General features: G+C 41.3%; 2 protein-coding genes across 4 annotated transcripts; both read right to left on the bottom strand.

Moving 5' to 3' along the window:
* Positions 1 to 137: 137 nt before the first annotated feature.
* On the bottom strand, positions 138 to 8011 carry mbd3b (methyl-CpG binding domain protein 3b). Of its 3 annotated transcripts, XM_086047876.1 has the most exons (7): positions 4658 to 5175; positions 4347 to 4415; positions 3002 to 3161; positions 2210 to 2347; positions 2042 to 2132; positions 1371 to 1548; positions 138 to 1039 (listed from the first exon to the last, which is right to left on the bottom strand). In XM_086047876.1, the coding sequence occupies exons 1-7, from the start codon at positions 4765 to 4767 to the stop codon at positions 886 to 888; spliced, it is 900 nt and encodes a 299-aa protein (XP_085904002.1). In that variant the 5' UTR covers positions 4768 to 5175; the 3' UTR covers positions 138 to 885. The 3 variants fall into 3 exon arrangements, with proteins under 3 accessions (XP_085904002.1, XP_085904001.1, XP_085904000.1); XM_086047875.1 differs by lacking the exons at positions 4347 to 4415; positions 4658 to 5175 and adding an exon at positions 7862 to 8011; XM_086047874.1 differs by lacking the exon at positions 4347 to 4415 and having other exon boundaries at positions 4658 to 5152.
* Positions 8012 to 8120: 109 nt separating this feature from the next.
* LOC147138646 (cytochrome b-c1 complex subunit 10-like) lies at positions 8121 to 12006 on the bottom strand. The gene is made up of 3 exons (XM_086048451.1): positions 11913 to 12006; positions 11048 to 11187; positions 8121 to 8310 (listed from the first exon to the last, which is right to left on the bottom strand). The coding sequence occupies exons 1-2, from the start codon at positions 11972 to 11974 to the stop codon at positions 11067 to 11069; spliced, it is 183 nt and encodes a 60-aa protein (XP_085904577.1). The 5' UTR covers positions 11975 to 12006; the 3' UTR covers positions 8121 to 8310; positions 11048 to 11066.
* Between the last annotated feature and the right edge of the window lie 4873 nt (positions 12007 to 16879).

A 16879-nucleotide genomic window follows, 5' to 3' on the forward strand; every position in this document is an offset into this window, starting at 1 on the left:
CACATGCCTGTAAGGATGCCAGTCATGGGACTCTAAGAAGCAAAAACAACAAAAATCTCATCCAAGTTATTACACTATATGTAATCAAGCATCTATTTTGTCATTTAATGTAAAACTTAAATCAAAAAACAATCATGAACTTTATGGCATAGTGACTTTTATTCAGCAATACAATCAAATGTAATTTCAGCATCCAACCTGCTGATATTGAAAAGGACAATTTCCAGCATTAATTATTAATATTTACCATAAAACATCAACAAATAAGTCTTTTTAAAAAACAAAACAAAAACATGATCCCATCAAATATTAGTGATATTACAAACGGTATTGACCGTAATTTGACACCAGTTACGTATGTGGCCACCATGACATGAGTTTAAAAAAAAAAAAGTGTACAACCATGATGACGCTAACACTGATGAGCGTGCACCAACTTTGTTATCTGCCGCTTCAGTTTATGGTGCACAGAGGGCATGGTTAAAATTTAAGACGGCAAAGAAATATGCATAACCTTCACGTCCAAGCTTCTTAAAAAATTAGTAAGCACCCAAATATTTCATTGATATGACTGTCAAGTAAGAAAGAAAAAAAAAACAATTCAGAAATTTCATGTAAAAATGTTCATCCAACACTGACTGTGATATTTCTTCTGTGAAAAGTTCTGGATTATGTCACTTCCCATTTTGGGTAAGGGGACAATTTCACATGTTGCTGCCATCCAGCGGCCATAACGGACACCACGGCTGAGTCAGTCTGCTTGTGTGTGGCCGGAGACGGCGGGAAAGGCTCCTCAGGGTCAGGAAGGGCTCGTCCAATGTCCGTGAAGAAGATGACCACCAGGGAAAAAGATACTAGTTGCCGTCTGGGCTTGCGGCACCTGCGCTATACGCTCTCCATGTCTTCGCTGCCATTGCCTTCGTCCTTGACGGCGTCGCCATCGCCAGCCGCAGCCTCCTCCTCTACGTGCGCTAACATGTCGGCCATGAGTGCCTCCTCCAGCCGCTTCCTCACACTGTAGACCAGCTCCTCCTGCTTCCTGGCAGACAACAGAACACGCAAACTGTCAGCACATACAAGTCCAGCCCGCAATTTTCTGTAGCATACATCCATACAGTGTAACCTACTTACAAGTTCATTTTGTTCTGTGACGAAATTAACTTGCCCCATTGAAATGAATCAATACTAGCCCCCTGAAAATATTTTTTCCATACATAACTCTACGTAAAGAAATTAACTGGTCTTATAAAGTGTCTGAAGCTCGTTTGTACTTAAATACAGTAGAATTTGTATTATGGTTGACAATGAATAACTTTTTACACTTGTGTGACAAGACTGTTCAAAGTGCGTAATCACGGTGACCACCCAACCTGATGTCCTCATCTGTGACGATGAAGGCCTTGCAGAGCGGCTGCGTGGTGTTGAGCCACACGGCGGGGTTCTTCTCCACGGCAGCCGACAGCTGTCCGGTGATGGGTGCGGCGCTGGTGTGGAGCGCGCTGGCAATGGCCGACAGAAGCGTCTTGTCTGTGCAGCCTGGACCCACACCTGACAAGAGTGGCAGTCAGGAAAATGTCTGTGTGCTTTAATAGCCATGAAACCTTTTATTTGAACATATTTACACAGCTCAGACGCTACATTAAATACAGAAAAAACTTTCAAAGCAGTTCAACAGGGTGAGTCATGTGACACTGTTTTCATCATGAGGTATTAGCAATAACAGAAAAAAAATGTTTTGAAAAAGATGACGTTTAAGTAAAGTGGACCTATAATCGAGTCTTGTGGAGCGCCACCAGTTTTCCAATGTAATTTCAAGCAATTGGGCCGTTTTCCACAAATGGGTCCTCATTTGCAATATACTTTGTACTTTTGGTCTCGTTTTAGACAAAAACAAGAATCTTAAGTTCAATGAAGACTAAATTGTCTTTAGGTGTGAATGCTAGCTTGTCTAAATGTGCCCTGCGATTGACTGGCAAACAGCGTACCCAGCTTCTCGCTCCCAAAGTCATCTGGGTCATGACAACATGAACAGCCCACAAACCTTGGAGACCTTTAGGCAGTTCCATCGTTTTCACTAACTCTTCTGCGATGTCGTACGCACTCAGGCCGCTTAGCTTTTTCTCCCAAAATAGCTAGAAGCACAAAAAAGTAAATGAACCATCCAAGTTGAACCATGAAGCGTAAATCCGGTCTTGGAAAAGACGTTCACCTGACGGGGCTGGTCCACAGCTTTCTGTGGGTCTGTCTTGACTTTGTTGCTTGGATGGTTGGTAACCTTGGTAACTGGCTGCTTAAAAATGGAGGCTGTCTGTCTGACTGGTAGCGATGTGTTCAGGTCTGGTTTACCCTTAAAACGATCAAGACGAAAAACATAAATGTTAAACCTAATCCAACATTTCCAATCGCAAATTTGGGTGTGTGCTCAATATGGAGGCCGGCCCAGCCACGGACTCTACGATAATGACATGAAACGAAAGAAAAGCCAATTTAGTTTCCAAATAAGATGAGTTTTGATTATGACTTTTGAGGTCTGCATAACAAAATGTTCTCAAAATTACATGACAGTAGATCTTAACCTTTTTCTCCCCAAATTTGCTTTGCTAAAATACCATACAACCCATTCAGAATTACAAAAATGTACATTTAAAATTGTCCCAATGAAAATGTTTCTAGACACAAAAAAAATACAGTCTGCTGCTATGCACAATGTGAATTTAAGAAATAAAAACTGTTGATTATATAAAAAAAGAAACCAATTGTTCATAAGTTATATTCATATTTTTATTGTTTAATAAAAATCTCGCTTCAGGTCTCTGGGATTAACATACAAAAAAATTGTTTGATTAGCAAAACTGCTCCGCAAAGATAAGTTGTTTGGAGCCTTGGACTTTTCCCTCATCATGTATGGGATCCCCCACATGAATTAAGATGTTGTAAACAATGTATGAAGGAAATATAAAGATGTTTTCCTAGAGACAGGAAAGCTTCTGAGTTGGCTCACCTTGTTCTGGTTGTTGTTGTCGTAGCGCATCCGCTGGCGGTTTTTGTTCAGCTTACTCATCAGCATCTTCCCTGTGCGGAAGTCGAATGAGCTCAGGTCCATCTGGTTGCCGAGGTAACGAGCCAGCTGAGGCTTGCTTCGGAACTTCTTCCCAGATGGACTAAGCGAGGCGGCAGAGAGGCAAATATGTGAGGATCCTTTGCAAAGACGACACATCTTTACATTAAACAATCAAAGGCGGGAAGCGGCGGACGGACAAACGCACAACAACGACATGCAACGAGCACAAACTTCTGAATGGATGGATTGAAGCCCTGCCCTCATAATGCATTACAAACATGTCTTGTAATTTCCCATGGCCACACTGCACATCACGTCCACTACATCTTTTTTTTTTTTTTTTTTTTCGGGGGTAATGGGGTTTTAAAAAAATAAATAATGGAGTTGGTTGTGGCTCCGCGCGTGGGAGCGACAACTCACAATGTACACAATGCGTCAGGAAAGTTCCGGGACTGGTGCCTCAAAAGGAATATCAAACCGAAACTACGTTTTCGACATCAGTGCCTTGGAGTATGTAACTGCGGCATCATCTCTCTCTTTCCACATGCTTTTATATACATATACTGTGTGTCAGGTTGACAAGCAATGAGAAGAGTGAATGACGATGAGACCTGACTTCCTAGGGAGAGTCGTAACGGCGATGAGTCATTGCTCTTCGAGTACGAGCCAGAGACTGAACGCTAGAGCCTCCATGGAAGAGTCTGACATCACCAAGGTCAACGTCACAAAGCAAGACAATCTCCAAAATTTAAGTCAAAATTCAGGTGTGGGGTATTGTCATCAATTATAACATCTACCAAGAGAGCCTCCAACATTTGCTCTGCTCGGTGGGCAAGAAGTGGAGAGCCGTGTCAGGACAACTCATGGCTGCTTGCCGCCTGAGCATCTGACAGCTCCTGGCCAAGAAGAGCGTCATCGTGCTGTAATAACCTCCCGACTGACCCTACCTAGCATTGTGTGATTTTTTCCCCCCCCCACCTCATTCCCAAGGGAGCCATCAAGGTGACCAGGACGATATCAAGATGGCCACGACGACGGCGCTGTGGAGGATCCCAGAAAAATCCTTGCAGGGATGCATGAGAAGACTGGGAAAAGTGTCTTAGACTCCAAGGGGATTATTTCCAGAGAAGTTTTGGGACACCAGGTCTGGAACTTTTCTGACAAAACCTCATAAATTGAACATGAGAATTAAGAATGTACAATCGAACCTGACCGTGCACGTCACTCATGCACACACGATGCGTCTTGCATCACACAATACAGGAAACAGAATTAGACAGCCTACCACAAACTATACAACCGACCCGCCTCCCCCCTCTCTTGCCTCTGTTCCTCATCTGGCTCGTCTCCTCTGCTAAAGGAGAACACAATTCTGCCGTTGTTGGATCACTTTAGGTGAAGGGGTAGGGTAAGGGGAATAATGAGTGTTGACCGACGTCAACCCAAGAGGCCCGTCGCTCGTCTTTTTAGACGCCAACCTAAACTTTACACCCCGACTCCCCCTCTAAACAAAATAGTCCTGCGCGTATCCATCCGCGAAGAAGCTACCGCACACAGTTTTAAGTTAAGAAGTCGAAGCGCAGTTCGGACAAGTACCTAAAATAATAGACGTCGCTTTTCCCGGCGGACAAACCCGACTTTCTGGTCACTTCTTCCATTTTCCAGCCCTTAGGCAGAGCAGTGCAATCCCACCTTTTCTTCTCCATTCTCGCGCACGAGTATAAATCAAGTTAGAAGTCTTAAAAGAAAGTGCTTTTTATTTTATTTTTTGTTGTTAGCTTAGCTTCGACCATAGCACGAACACGCGCCGCGCCACCTGGAACGCGAGCTCGCCCGGGCTAGTCGAGAAGCTAACGGCGTCTCCGTGCTCTTTGTAGTCGCGCAGATCGCTCCGCCGTGGTGGTTCTAGCGGCCACATCACTACCACTCCTCCCGCGCCAGGCTCGCCATAGGCCCCAGTGAGGAGCTACATCCGCGAGGAAAACAAGAGAACACAACCCGAGCCAAGGATGGCCCGGCTCCGAGAGGAAGAAGGAAAATGACAGGAAGTTAAAAAATAACCGATTTCGAAATAAAAGTACATTTTCAAACAAAAGTTGGAATTGAAACAGTAAAGAAGCCAGTACTGTATCGAAAATGGAAGGAAACATGGATGAAATATAAATGAAAACAGCAGTTCTGCAATTTCCATCTTTATGCCTGATTAATTATTGTGAAAAAAATAATTAATGGAGACACACTATCTGACAAAGTATGTTTTTTTTTTTTTTTTTTACCAGTAATGTATTTATTTATTGAGTCAAGGCATATAATTTTACATTAGAAAAATCTAACAGAACACCACCAAACAAAAATATCACAAAACGCATACATTATGGTCTTTTTATTTAAAGTGATCTTTTTTTCTTTTTTTAAAATTGGGTTAAGCAGTATAGAAAAATTAAGAATTGTATGCATTCAGTGCAGTACCTATGTTGTGACGCAAACATGCCGTGCACTAATGAGCTGTACCGGAAGAAATTCAGCGTAATTAACAGCAAGAAGTAGAGGCAGAGTGGGTCTCCAGCTAATCTCCAGGAAACAGAGCAGAGTGAAAACATGGCTGTGAGATGTGGAGGTGCAGGTGTTATTTTTGTCCACCTGGGGTCGCCATCGGCACATTCTACACTGTAGTATGTGACACTGAATGGGTGGGTTCCTTTAAAAGTCAGGTCTGGCCTGTTGAGTGATGTGGAAGTCAGCAAATAAACGAGAATGTAGCGTTGGCTGACAGTTAACTGGCTAAACCGACATTCTGCGTGTTCAGTGACAGCGTCAGTTGAGGCCTTCGGCAGGTGTTCTAAATGTGCTTGCGTTTGCTGTATGTTGCTGTTTAATTCAATAAAGAGATTAAAAATGCACCAGCGGCTGTGTGTACTGTGTATCATGTGGAGCCATTACAATTCGTTCAAACTAGCAGTGGTATGCTATATTGAATAAATGTGAAATGAAATTATCCCAAACGTTGGATATTCTCTCTCTCTTTTACACAATCTTCCCACCTGGCCCGCACTTAAGTCTCCACTAATAAGGCTACGTTCATACTGCAGGACCTGATGCCCAATTCTAAATTGTTGTTTTTTTATGTACACGTTCACATTCCAAAATCAAATGCGACTTCTTATGTGAACGGAATACATCCTTGATGTGACACGCATGAGCACACAGCAAAAACGTCGAGTGAGTTACATTAAAAAAAAAAAAAAATCCTGTGGCACAGTGTTTACGGAAGTAAATATGTTCCAGCGTGTAGGGGCTCAACTCAGATTGACAGTGGAGCAAGGCGGGAATAAAGTAGAAATATTTAGGTCAAATGAGGCTAGTCACATCATTGCTGCGCCTATGCGGGTGAACTACTGCTATCACCAGAAAAGTAGGATTCAATTAAAGTCAAATATAAAGTCAACACTCATACTCTAAACAACTTTGCAGATTCACACATGGTTGTCTGTAGTTTTCAAAGTAATCTTTCGCACCCGCGCGGAGCGCATATTTGGCTTTTAATGATCTATAGGTTGGATGCGTACGGATGAGTGTTCAAACTGCAGATGCATCAGATATCCGATTCATATCCACATATGAAAGGGGCCTAGGTTGGATACAGAAATAAATTAATCGGAGCTGTACTGTTCACACAGCATGAAAAAAATCTGACACATGTCGATATGGGCTGCAGAAATTGGAATTGAGCTGCAGTGTGAACTTAGTCTATCTGTCCACATGGAAAAATAATTGCCGCAAAACCTTGTTGTCTAGCGAGAAATCTGTGATATAAAGACTCCGCAAATGGTGAACCGCTTTATAGTGAGACTCTACTAAAGCTGGGAAAAAATGTTGTACGCAGCAGCATACAAAACAATATGACAATAATGTGCATTTGTTTTACTTATTTGTATGAATAATTGTAATACTGTTTGTAGAATTTCTTATCCCACGTGTGCATTTTGCAGTTATAAACAATATAATAAACTCATCTAAAATTTCACAATGTGTTGTATTTTATTGTGAAATACATTTACGGAAATACGACCATCACCGTTGTTTACCTTGACGTTGGTGTCAGGTCGCAATAATGTTAACTGAAAGCAATATAAATGATGTCTACTGCTCAAAATAGACGTAAATAGCCAAGGCGAGGCGCAGTGACAACAAATCCCGCACGTTTGAGGTCAAATAAATGTAACACGTGTTGTTAGATGTCACTTTTTCGATTCCCACCTCAGCTCTCAAATTTCACGTCGGTTACATGAAATCCGAGAGCCATTTCACCACAATGCCGACCGTTGTCACTCTCTGTTCTTCAAATTATGAATGAACAAAGTGGATCTTTTCCATCGAACGCGAGCTGCATGTTTCAGTATTTACGGGGTAAAAACACATCGTGTACTAGCGCGTTTGTAGGGGCAGTTTGAGCTCGGGGGTGGACGGATTTGTTGTGCATGGTTAACATATGCAGATCTGTCAAAATGGCATATTGTCGACGCGCCGCTGCGGGTCCACGCTGATTGCAAACATGAAAAAGATCACATTTGTTAATAGCGACATTGCAACGGTGCTAAACAGACGTTAACGAACACACCGTTGCATTGCGACTTGCACACACAAACACAAAACGCGAACACTATTCGCCGTAACGATGATAAACATTGCTATTTACTGGTATTTCTGTCTGACGAAAGGCACATTATGCACGTTTGACGACACCGAGTCCGTTGCAAACCGTTGAGAAGGCTTTAAACGCCTTGCACGTTAGGTACTTACTCGTTTTTATCCATCTTGAAGACACTGTGGTTTTGTTCCTCTCGCTGTATTAAATCCCTTCTCTCTAAGTCCCCTCCCCCTCGACCACTGGAGAAATTATCCACGCAAATTTCGCCGTCTGCGTGATAACGTGACTATTGTTCCGGGGGGGCCGTCTACCCTTATCAGCCCACCTATGTGACTGAATCAAACTGGAAGAATGTAAATGACATCTGTATTTTTGTTCATGCATAAGCGTCAAAAATAAGCGGACACATAATGGCGTTTAACATTTATTTATCATTGAATAGTCATGGATCAAAGCGTTTTTTTTTTTAAATTACTATTATACAGAATGCATCCTAACAAGTCCCTGCATCACGTGGGCATCATCGTCATCTCATTTTAAACTGGCCAGGTAGAAGCAAGTCCACTCTTGTCCACCCAGTCCACGGATATAGGCTCTGCTCCTGCAAGGCACACATCAGCAACACGAGTCTATATCATGTGCACACACACGACAAGTCTTCATAAAGTGTCACGTGAGGTAACAGTGGTGAGTGCTTTCGAGTAAAACGCCTGAAATGTAAATTACATATTTCTGCATCCACTAAACGGCACATAAAGTGGTGCCTTGAGATACGAATGACCGCAATTCCGCAATTATGAATTTACGTTGGGCTCAAGACGAATGCTCTGAAAAAAAAAAAGCCATATTTAATGATGTCATTACAGTGTGTTTTTATTAAGTATATTATAGAGGGCTATTCTTCTAATTAAAAACACACCGCAGCAAAATTTTGAATTTTATTGTTGGTATACAAATAGTCCGGTCTCCAGAGTGTCTGCCCCACCCATCAAGTGTGAAACTACACAAATAAATGGCTTTGCCCGTGCACCATTCATTTACAGTCTGGACACAGATTGTAAGGGAGTCTCAGCTTCTCTAGAGGTCTCCAATAACGCCGCAAAAAGCGGTTAGATTTGTTACTTATTACTTTGAAAAAAAGTCGCTTGAGGGGTCCGAAAAGATGGATCCTGTTGCTATGCTATCGGAAGCCGAACGTTTCCCATAATTCTTTATCCTTTGTGTATTTTTTTTCCAACTAGTCAAATCTTTTACTACGATAACCAGAGTGGAAACTGTTTTCAATTGTGAAAAAAATGCACGTCTCCTTTTCCCACAATCAGGGCAATAAACAGAATAGAGACTGTAATTGTCTGTAAACCTAACTGATATTCACAGATGTACAATAGTTAACTCATTTAAAATCTGTTGCTAACAAAAACAGCAGCGCTTACCGAGGCATGTTGTAGACAAGTTCCGTGCATAGTATAAAAGGCGATATAACGGGATGGGGAGACAGTGTCTTTAATGACTGTTTTTGTTCCAGTAGACACCGACATGTGGTCGCTCCACAGTGTTGCAATGTGCATATTTCTCTATAATAGTGCTTAGTTTTCTAAAAACGGGCAAAGCTGCTTTCAACCAACCTACTGAATGTATTGGAATAGTGTTGCCATGATACCAAAATTCTGACTTTAATACGTGAATAAAATACAGACAGTGAAAAGGTACCACAGCAGGAACCTCTGTAATCAGTAAAAGCAGTGGAATCATAGATCACAAAACTTGGAATTTAAAAGTCTTTATTCTTATTAATTTAAAATAATATTAGCAGGTAGAGAATTTTAAAGGAAATTACTATACATTTATTATTTTCATGCTCTGTTATACTATTAGGCAAACGTTTGTCCTGGTTTTCGTACTTCTGCTCAGTTTTTGTACAAAAAAAAACAAACAAACAAAACACATGGCTTTTATTTCCCGGAATAAATGCATGTTTTTTCCAAAGCATTTCGTAAGTTGTGTGAAAAGGGTTCAACAGACGGTAAGGCAAACTTTAATTAACAATAACCCTCCTCGCCTGCACTGCAACACTCAGGCAACATCTGCATAACACATCCCATCAAAGTCAGACCTTCATAATAAAAGCATGCAGCACAATAACAGGTTCAGCACATTTTCTTGGCTTACATGGTGGCTTATTTAACAGTCAAGCACAAAACAGCTTGAGTCTGTATGCTAAATAAGCTACTACACAGCCAAATAAAGTGGGGTAAACAGTTATCATGCTGCTTTGCTTTTATTTTGAAGGCCTGATTTTTGATAGGATGTCACGTTGTTGCCCCAACTTGTTACGAGTGGAGGAGGCTTGCTTGTTATTGCCCGGAATAAATTCTTGCTACCTGATGCCCTCTTTTGACACAATTTGACAGGAAGTTCCTGCCATTTGTTAAGACGAAAAAAAAAGAAAAAAAACACTACTTTTTTTTTTTTTAAAAAGAGCTCGGAAAATGGCTGGAATGAATCGGATTAATTGGATTTCCCATAAGAAATCCTGCTTTAGCTTTCATGCCAATTCAGTTTTAGCCAGACTTTTTGCAAAGCTTTTATCATGAAAACTGAGGTTACACTGTAGTGTGGATTAGTCTTTCGTCTTCTCGACTGCCTCAGGAAGCGTGCCTCCATCCTTGCCGTACTGTTATTGTGTGGAGCCCCGGAAGCTGAATAGAGTACACTACAGTGTACTGCAGTGTAACAGGCATCTGGCTTGTTTGTTCCCCACATATAGAACAGGTACGTATTTTACAGGAGTGACAAACAGCTACGGCAAGCACACTTGGACTCTTACTTGAAGAATGTTATACTAGTTGCCGTACTGCGCACAAGTACTGGTATAAAAAAATATGCGGAATCGTTTCATTTTTGATTGCAAGATCTTGTGGTACTTTTCTAGTCCTGAGTATACCATGCAACCCTGGAATGGAAGTGTGGAAGATTTCCACTGGGATACACTGTAGGAATCTATGACCAACCAAAATAGTTAAATCCACATCAAACACATTCAACACTTCAGGCACAAAGTCTTTCCCATAGGTTCCTGGCACTCTTGAAAGTACTTCTGCCTTTATATGGTCTGAATTATGTGCCACCAGAAACTGAATTGGATAATTTACAGATTAATTTAAATTGCGATAATGAATAATTTCATTCCCATAATTTGAAGTGTATAATTTAAATTTGAATTTACTATCTTGGAACTAAAGTCCAATAAACTTCAGTGGCAGTGACAAGAACTACAAATGCAGATGTGTAATCATCAAAAAGGAAAATAATTTTTCTATTGCTGACAAAACACTCACAATTAAATTGAAAAAGTCTTCAGTCATCCTTGCGGAACTTGCCCTTAATATACGGAACGTAGTCGAGGATGACCCGCCAGTCTGTGAAGTGAACCAGCGCCACGCCGCCCACCGTCCCCCACGCCACCAAATTGGGTACCCTGGATTAAGAACACAATCAAGAAAAAAACATACTTAAAACAAAAATTGAGCAATATATTTACAGTTAGGGTTTGTAGTTTGCAATGGGAAAGAGTTTCAGTACATATCCACCACCCCGCCCCCAAACAAAATTATATATATGTGTGTGTGAGAGAGTATCTTTTCAGTTGCCCATCCATCCTTGGATGAGAGCGTATCAATCAAAATGAACATTAAGAGACACCTCTTGAATTGAATATTTCAATTGTAAAAATATTCCACCTTTGACTTCCTTAGTTATCGCAATGATTAGTAAAAGCAGTTGGACAATCTACGGGTATATATAAGTACTAAGGAAGGCCATACTAAGCAGCTGCTTGTTTTAGCAGAATAATACAAACACAAACATTTCAAAACACAGTATTTATCTTCCATGGGAATTACAAGACAAGACAACTCGTTATAGTAATAACTAGACAAACACTGAATATCAAATTTGAAAACGACTTTATCATATTATATCAAATAGTTTGTTACTATTTTAATGTGGGTTATTACGCTTATTAGCCACGCGGGCTAAATCAGTGCAAATGTAAACGGGGAAGCTAAGCTAAATTAGCTTACGTGCAGCCGAATGGGTCACATAGAAGGACACGGTTGTATTCACGTTTGCGTTTTCGCTCATCCCGACGAACAAATAAATTGCATAAAATTGAAGTTCACTACGGTTATTGGTTATACGCACCACGTCCGTAAAATCGTGACGTTCTTAACACCGACGAATTTATTGAGTATTTTTTGGACCATCCTGACCTTCCTTGTAGTACTGCTTTACTCCACGGAAGTGTTTACGCAGTTTGAAAGGACCCTGGGCGGCTTCATTTTTGTGCCTGATTAAAATGTGCTTGGCTCAGGTCGTTTCGGTGTAATCAATTATAATTCAATATATTAAATAATACAATTAATTAAAAAAAACCTTTCTTGTTATCTACAAACTTAAGAGACTCCATGTAACATTCCCCCCCAAAAAACATGGAGTAAATTTCAAGAATTTGTCTTTGTGAATATGAAATTTCCCTAACAGAATAAAAAGACCAACAATATTGCAAATTTCAGGATTTGTGTAAACAAAACAAGTAATAATATTTTTACCCTCAGTGTGAGCAGGTTATGAGAAATTTAAGTCTGTACAATTTCCAGAATTTAACTTCTAATGTAGTTTTTTCCAATTGGATTTGCCGTTATAAGACATCATCAACAGGCGCAGCCCCCCGAGCCAATCATCGAGTAGTCCGAGTGGGCTGCAAAGCACAGTTCGAGGCGTGGCTCAACGTAGGGTGGACATAAACGTTTGACTCCGCCTACATTGATTCTAATCGCCTCTTTTTGTTGTTGTTAAATTATGACAAAATATTTCCTCGGTGGTTTTAATGAAGCGACGTCGTATGACTTCACGCGTACTTTTTAACACTTTATTGAACATCGAAAATTACAAACTCATACCTCAGTCAGTTGGGGCGGAGCTTTGTACTGTTTGACGGAAGTGGCCGAAATGGCAATTTGACGTCCATTCTCGATGAACAGAGGGTTGTAGAGCCACGAAAGCCTGCAAAGTATGTTCAGAAGCCCCGAAAATGGGGTAATTGATGTAGGTTATAAGTGTTTGAGCCATTGGTGTCAAAATTGGTGGTCAAAAGACGTCTTCTACTTTGCAATTAGCCGGATGTGCAGAACCACATGTCCCCAGCAGAAGACGCACTCCCTGTATGGTTGAGGTTAGTATTTGACTTTCGTTCAGTTGATAGTTTGTATTTTTCAACTTGAAAATTAAGTGTTCAAAAACGTGAAGTGAAAATCGTTTAACACAAAAAGGGTACATAGATGTCGAGAACTGATCTGGGCGGAGTCAAACGTTAAGATCCACCCTATGTTGAACCACGCCTCGAACTGCGCTCTGCAGCCAGTTTCAATCTGATCCACCTGAGTAGATCTGATACCAACGCCTGCTGATCTGATCGACCAGAGTGCAGTTGCCAACAGAAAACCATTGAGCAATCGTCATTGTGTAAAAATGTGTAAGGTAAGAATGTTCAGGACAATGGTGAAGCAGCGACTAGACGTGGCGGTTGAAGAGATATTTGAACTATTTGAAAGAACGATAACGGAATACGAGGACGAACTTTCTCGAACTAAAGCGGAGAAAGAACAGCAACGTGAACTACTGAATGCTCTTCTCACGCCTTACGTTCACGTTGCATCAAACGAAGCAGGTTTGTTGACTATTTTTCACATGGAACGATTCCGTTTTCAAAGTCGTGTTTCAATTAACGTGTATTTAGCCGTGTTGCAGTGTTATCGAAGTCCACCTTCATAAAGGGTTAGACAATCAGTGTTCAAGATAAAAAGGAAATAAGTCAGTGTGTTTGTGTAGCTTAAGTAGACGGTTCATGGGCAAACACACAGCACGTACGAATGACGGAGTTGTTATTGTTCGCCGCCTTCATCACCTGCGGGTCCTGCACCTACCCGTTTGTAAATTGCACATGAAAGGCTAAAGATATATAATACTTAAATTGCTCCGAAGTGTAGGCACGCACACTACACACGAGGTACACGAAAATATCCGGCACACATAAAATGAGGAAGTAGGTCCGGTCCAGGTCGTAGCTCCACTCGGTATTGAGGATTCTGTAGGGATCGAAACCATTTATAATGCTGCCTAACGGTCATTGTGACTATGCACCGAGTGTTGCGTTTATGAATCGGAAATCTGAGTACTCCAAGTTATATGGTAACACAATATGACCTATTTTCCACAAACTCTTAACGCTAGAACTTCCATAGCCTGTTTTTTTAACCAGCCTTCCTTGCGCTTCCATGGCTGTTTTTTAATGGGGGGGGGGGGGGTGTCGGGGGATTAGCCGAGCTATTGTTATGTTAAACAACCACCCGCCTCAAATTCCTGCTCAACACAAGCCACAGGGGAGATGGCTGCTCTCTGGTATTCCAAGCAGACTTCACTTCATTGACCATTTGTTTGGAGGGGAAGTCTACATTTTGTAACCGTCCCATCATTAGACTTTGTTGCTCACAAGCGAATAGACAAAACCTGGTGAAAATAACAAAAATGAGGTGAAGAAAAGAAAAGTCCAAAATGACTTCAGCCGTGTCCACACATTTTGATTTTTTTTTTCTTTTACCTGGCGCATGAATAGTCAACTACAATATTTTTTTCACCATTTTTGTCAGGGGTAGCCATGACTGCGTCGCTTAAAGACCATATCTCATTGAGCGGCGAGTGCTTGCAGGGTAGCAAAAGTTTGGTTAGCAATTTTCTAAACTGTCTTAAGTTCTTTTTGATTCACCTGTACTGGAAACCACATGAACCTAGTTCCAGGGCAGCTATAATGCCTCAAACATAGAAGCCCTGAGAATGTGCTTTCACAGGTGACACACAGAGCCAAATTATACATATGGGCGCACCTAAACTTTTTTGTTGTTGTTGTTGTTGTTGTTTTTTTTTGTGGGGTTGCCATTACATTCAACAAAAACTGTTAAAACTGTAAAAACTCGGTATTTTAGTTATCCAAGAAATCCATCCATGTTTCCTTTACATGTGCGCCGCAGGAATGCAGCAATTATCGGCGGAGAGTCAAGAGATGCCCTCTAAGCAGGAGGAGGCACCAGCGGAGCCTCTTCACATCAAGATGGAAGAGGAGAACATGTGGAGTGGCCAGATTGGGGAGCAGATTCAGGAGTTGAAGAAGAAGGTTGGTGTCAAAGCGTTCACATTGACTGATGTCCACGTGAAGAAGGAATATGATAAAGCTAAGTCCTCACAGCTTTACTACAGTCAAAGTGAGATGTTCGTTCAACACATAACAACAGAAAATAACAGAGATCGCAGTACAGGATCACAACCAGACGTCTTGGCTACACTATCAGATGATGACGACATGACGTCACATTCTTCTGATTCTGATCACAGCAACCACACTAAAGCCTGTGTGAAGACTGAAACAAAGTCCGAAGGTAATATGCTAAATCACACCGTCCATAAACTCTTGAACTGCTCTGATTGTGGGGAAAAAGTTTCCCGATCAAAAATCTCCACAGTGACGCCCACTGGAGAGAGACCATATCCTTGCTCAGTTTGTGCTATTGATTTGCTTCATAAAAATATTCTAATGAGACACATTCATTACAAACAACACTTGCTTAACAATTCACCAGGACTGAATTGCAATTTTTATGCCTGAAATTGCAATTTGGATTCTATTCACGATTGTTTTCCCCCCAAACCAAGCGTCAGGTAATATTCACTATGTATTACCATCGACAAACATGACAGAAACTTGCATCATACCATCAAAACATTACAAATTATTAGGGTCGAACCATTATGGAAAATCATTTAATTGTGATTTTTTTTTTCCCCTGAAAATTGCAATTGCGATATGAGTTGCGATTTCCCCCCCCCCCCCCCCCAATGTATGTATATGTAATTCTACTATATTTTTCTACAACTAATCTTTATAACAACAAACAACATCAGATCTGTCATGCATTATAGAAAACTGAGGTAAAGGTCAATTGAAGCATTCATTCATATGCAAGACAGCAGTTTATCTATTACAATTACAGAGAAGCCCTGAGAATGTGCTTTCACAGGTGATACACAGAGCCAAATTATACATATGGGCACACATAAACTTTTTTTTTTTGTTGTGTTTTTTTTTGTGGGGTTGCCATTACATTCAACAAAAACTGTTAAAATTGTAAAAACTCTGTATTTTAGTTATCCAAGCAATACATCCGTGTTTTCTTTCCATGTGCGGCGCAGGAATGCAGCAATTATCGGTGGAGAGTCAAGAGATGCCCTCCGAGCAGCAGGAGGCACCAGCGGAGCCGCTTCACGTTAAAATGGAAGAGGAGAACATTGGGAGGGGCCAGATTGGGGAGCAGATTCAGGAGTTGAAGAAGGGCGCTGATGTCAATGCGTTCACAATGACTGATGTCCATGTGAAGAAGGAAGATGAAGATGAGAAAGCTCAGTCCTCACAGCTTTACCACAGTCAAAGTGAGATGTTTGATCAACACATGACAACAGAAAATGACGGCGAACACAGTGGAGGATCACAACCGGACGCCCCACTGTTAGTTGGCGACGGCATGACATCACAATCTTCTGATTCCGATCACAACAACCACACCAAAGGCTCGGTGAGGACTGGAACGAAGCCGGAAGGTAATATAACACATCACGCTGTCCCACAAACTCTTGGAGTGCTCTTATCGTGGGGAAAAAAATTCCCGATCAAACATCTCCTCTGTGACGCACACTGCAGAGACACCTTATCCTTGCTCAGTTTGTGCTGTTGACATCCGAACAACACTCGCTAATAATGCACTAGGGCTGCATTGCAATTTTTATGCCTGAAATTGCAATTTGGATTTGGATGGTGGGGAGGAGAGGACTAGTGAAAGTTTAGTCAGAATCGCCGACGGAAGCCCGTTTAAAAGTAGAGGCGGACCGGCCTATAGACGGGTACTATTTTTTTCCGCCTGGTAAAAAAGGCGAATAACAGACGACGGAAGGGTACTCACGCTGCTGATGGATGACGAATGACGGACGCTCAATTTGTAGTAAAATGCCCATCTCTGTTACCATCTACAAATATGACAGAAACTTGCATCATACCATGAAAACTT

Source organism: Filicampus tigris, chromosome 12 (assembly GCF_054856515.1).
Source record: "Filicampus tigris isolate MCC_2025a chromosome 12, RoL_Ftig_1.0, whole genome shotgun sequence".
Classification (NCBI taxonomy): Eukaryota; Metazoa; Chordata; class Actinopteri; order Syngnathiformes; family Syngnathidae; genus Filicampus; species Filicampus tigris.

Bases quoted from the DNA above. Each gene is read 5' to 3' on its own strand.
- mbd3b (XM_086047876.1), bottom strand. From the start codon at position 4,767: ATGGAGAAGAAAAGGTGGGATTGCACTGCTCTGCCTAAGGGCTGGAAA. The intron at 2,348-3,001 runs GTGAGCCAACTC...GATCGTTTTAAG, and splicing joins ACAACAACAACCAGAACAAG to GGTAAACCAGACCTGAACAC. The intron at 1,549-2,041 runs GTTTGTGGGCTG...CACTCTTGTCAG, and splicing joins ACTGCCTAAAGGTCTCCAAG to GTGTGGGTCCAGGCTGCACA.
- LOC147138646 (XM_086048451.1), bottom strand. From the start codon at position 11,974: ATGGTCCAAAAAATACTCAATAAATTCGTCGGTGTTAAGAACGTCACG. The intron at 11,188-11,912 runs GTGCGTATAACC...TTCTTAATCCAG, and splicing joins GTCACGATTTTACGGACGTG to GGTACCCAATTTGGTGGCGT.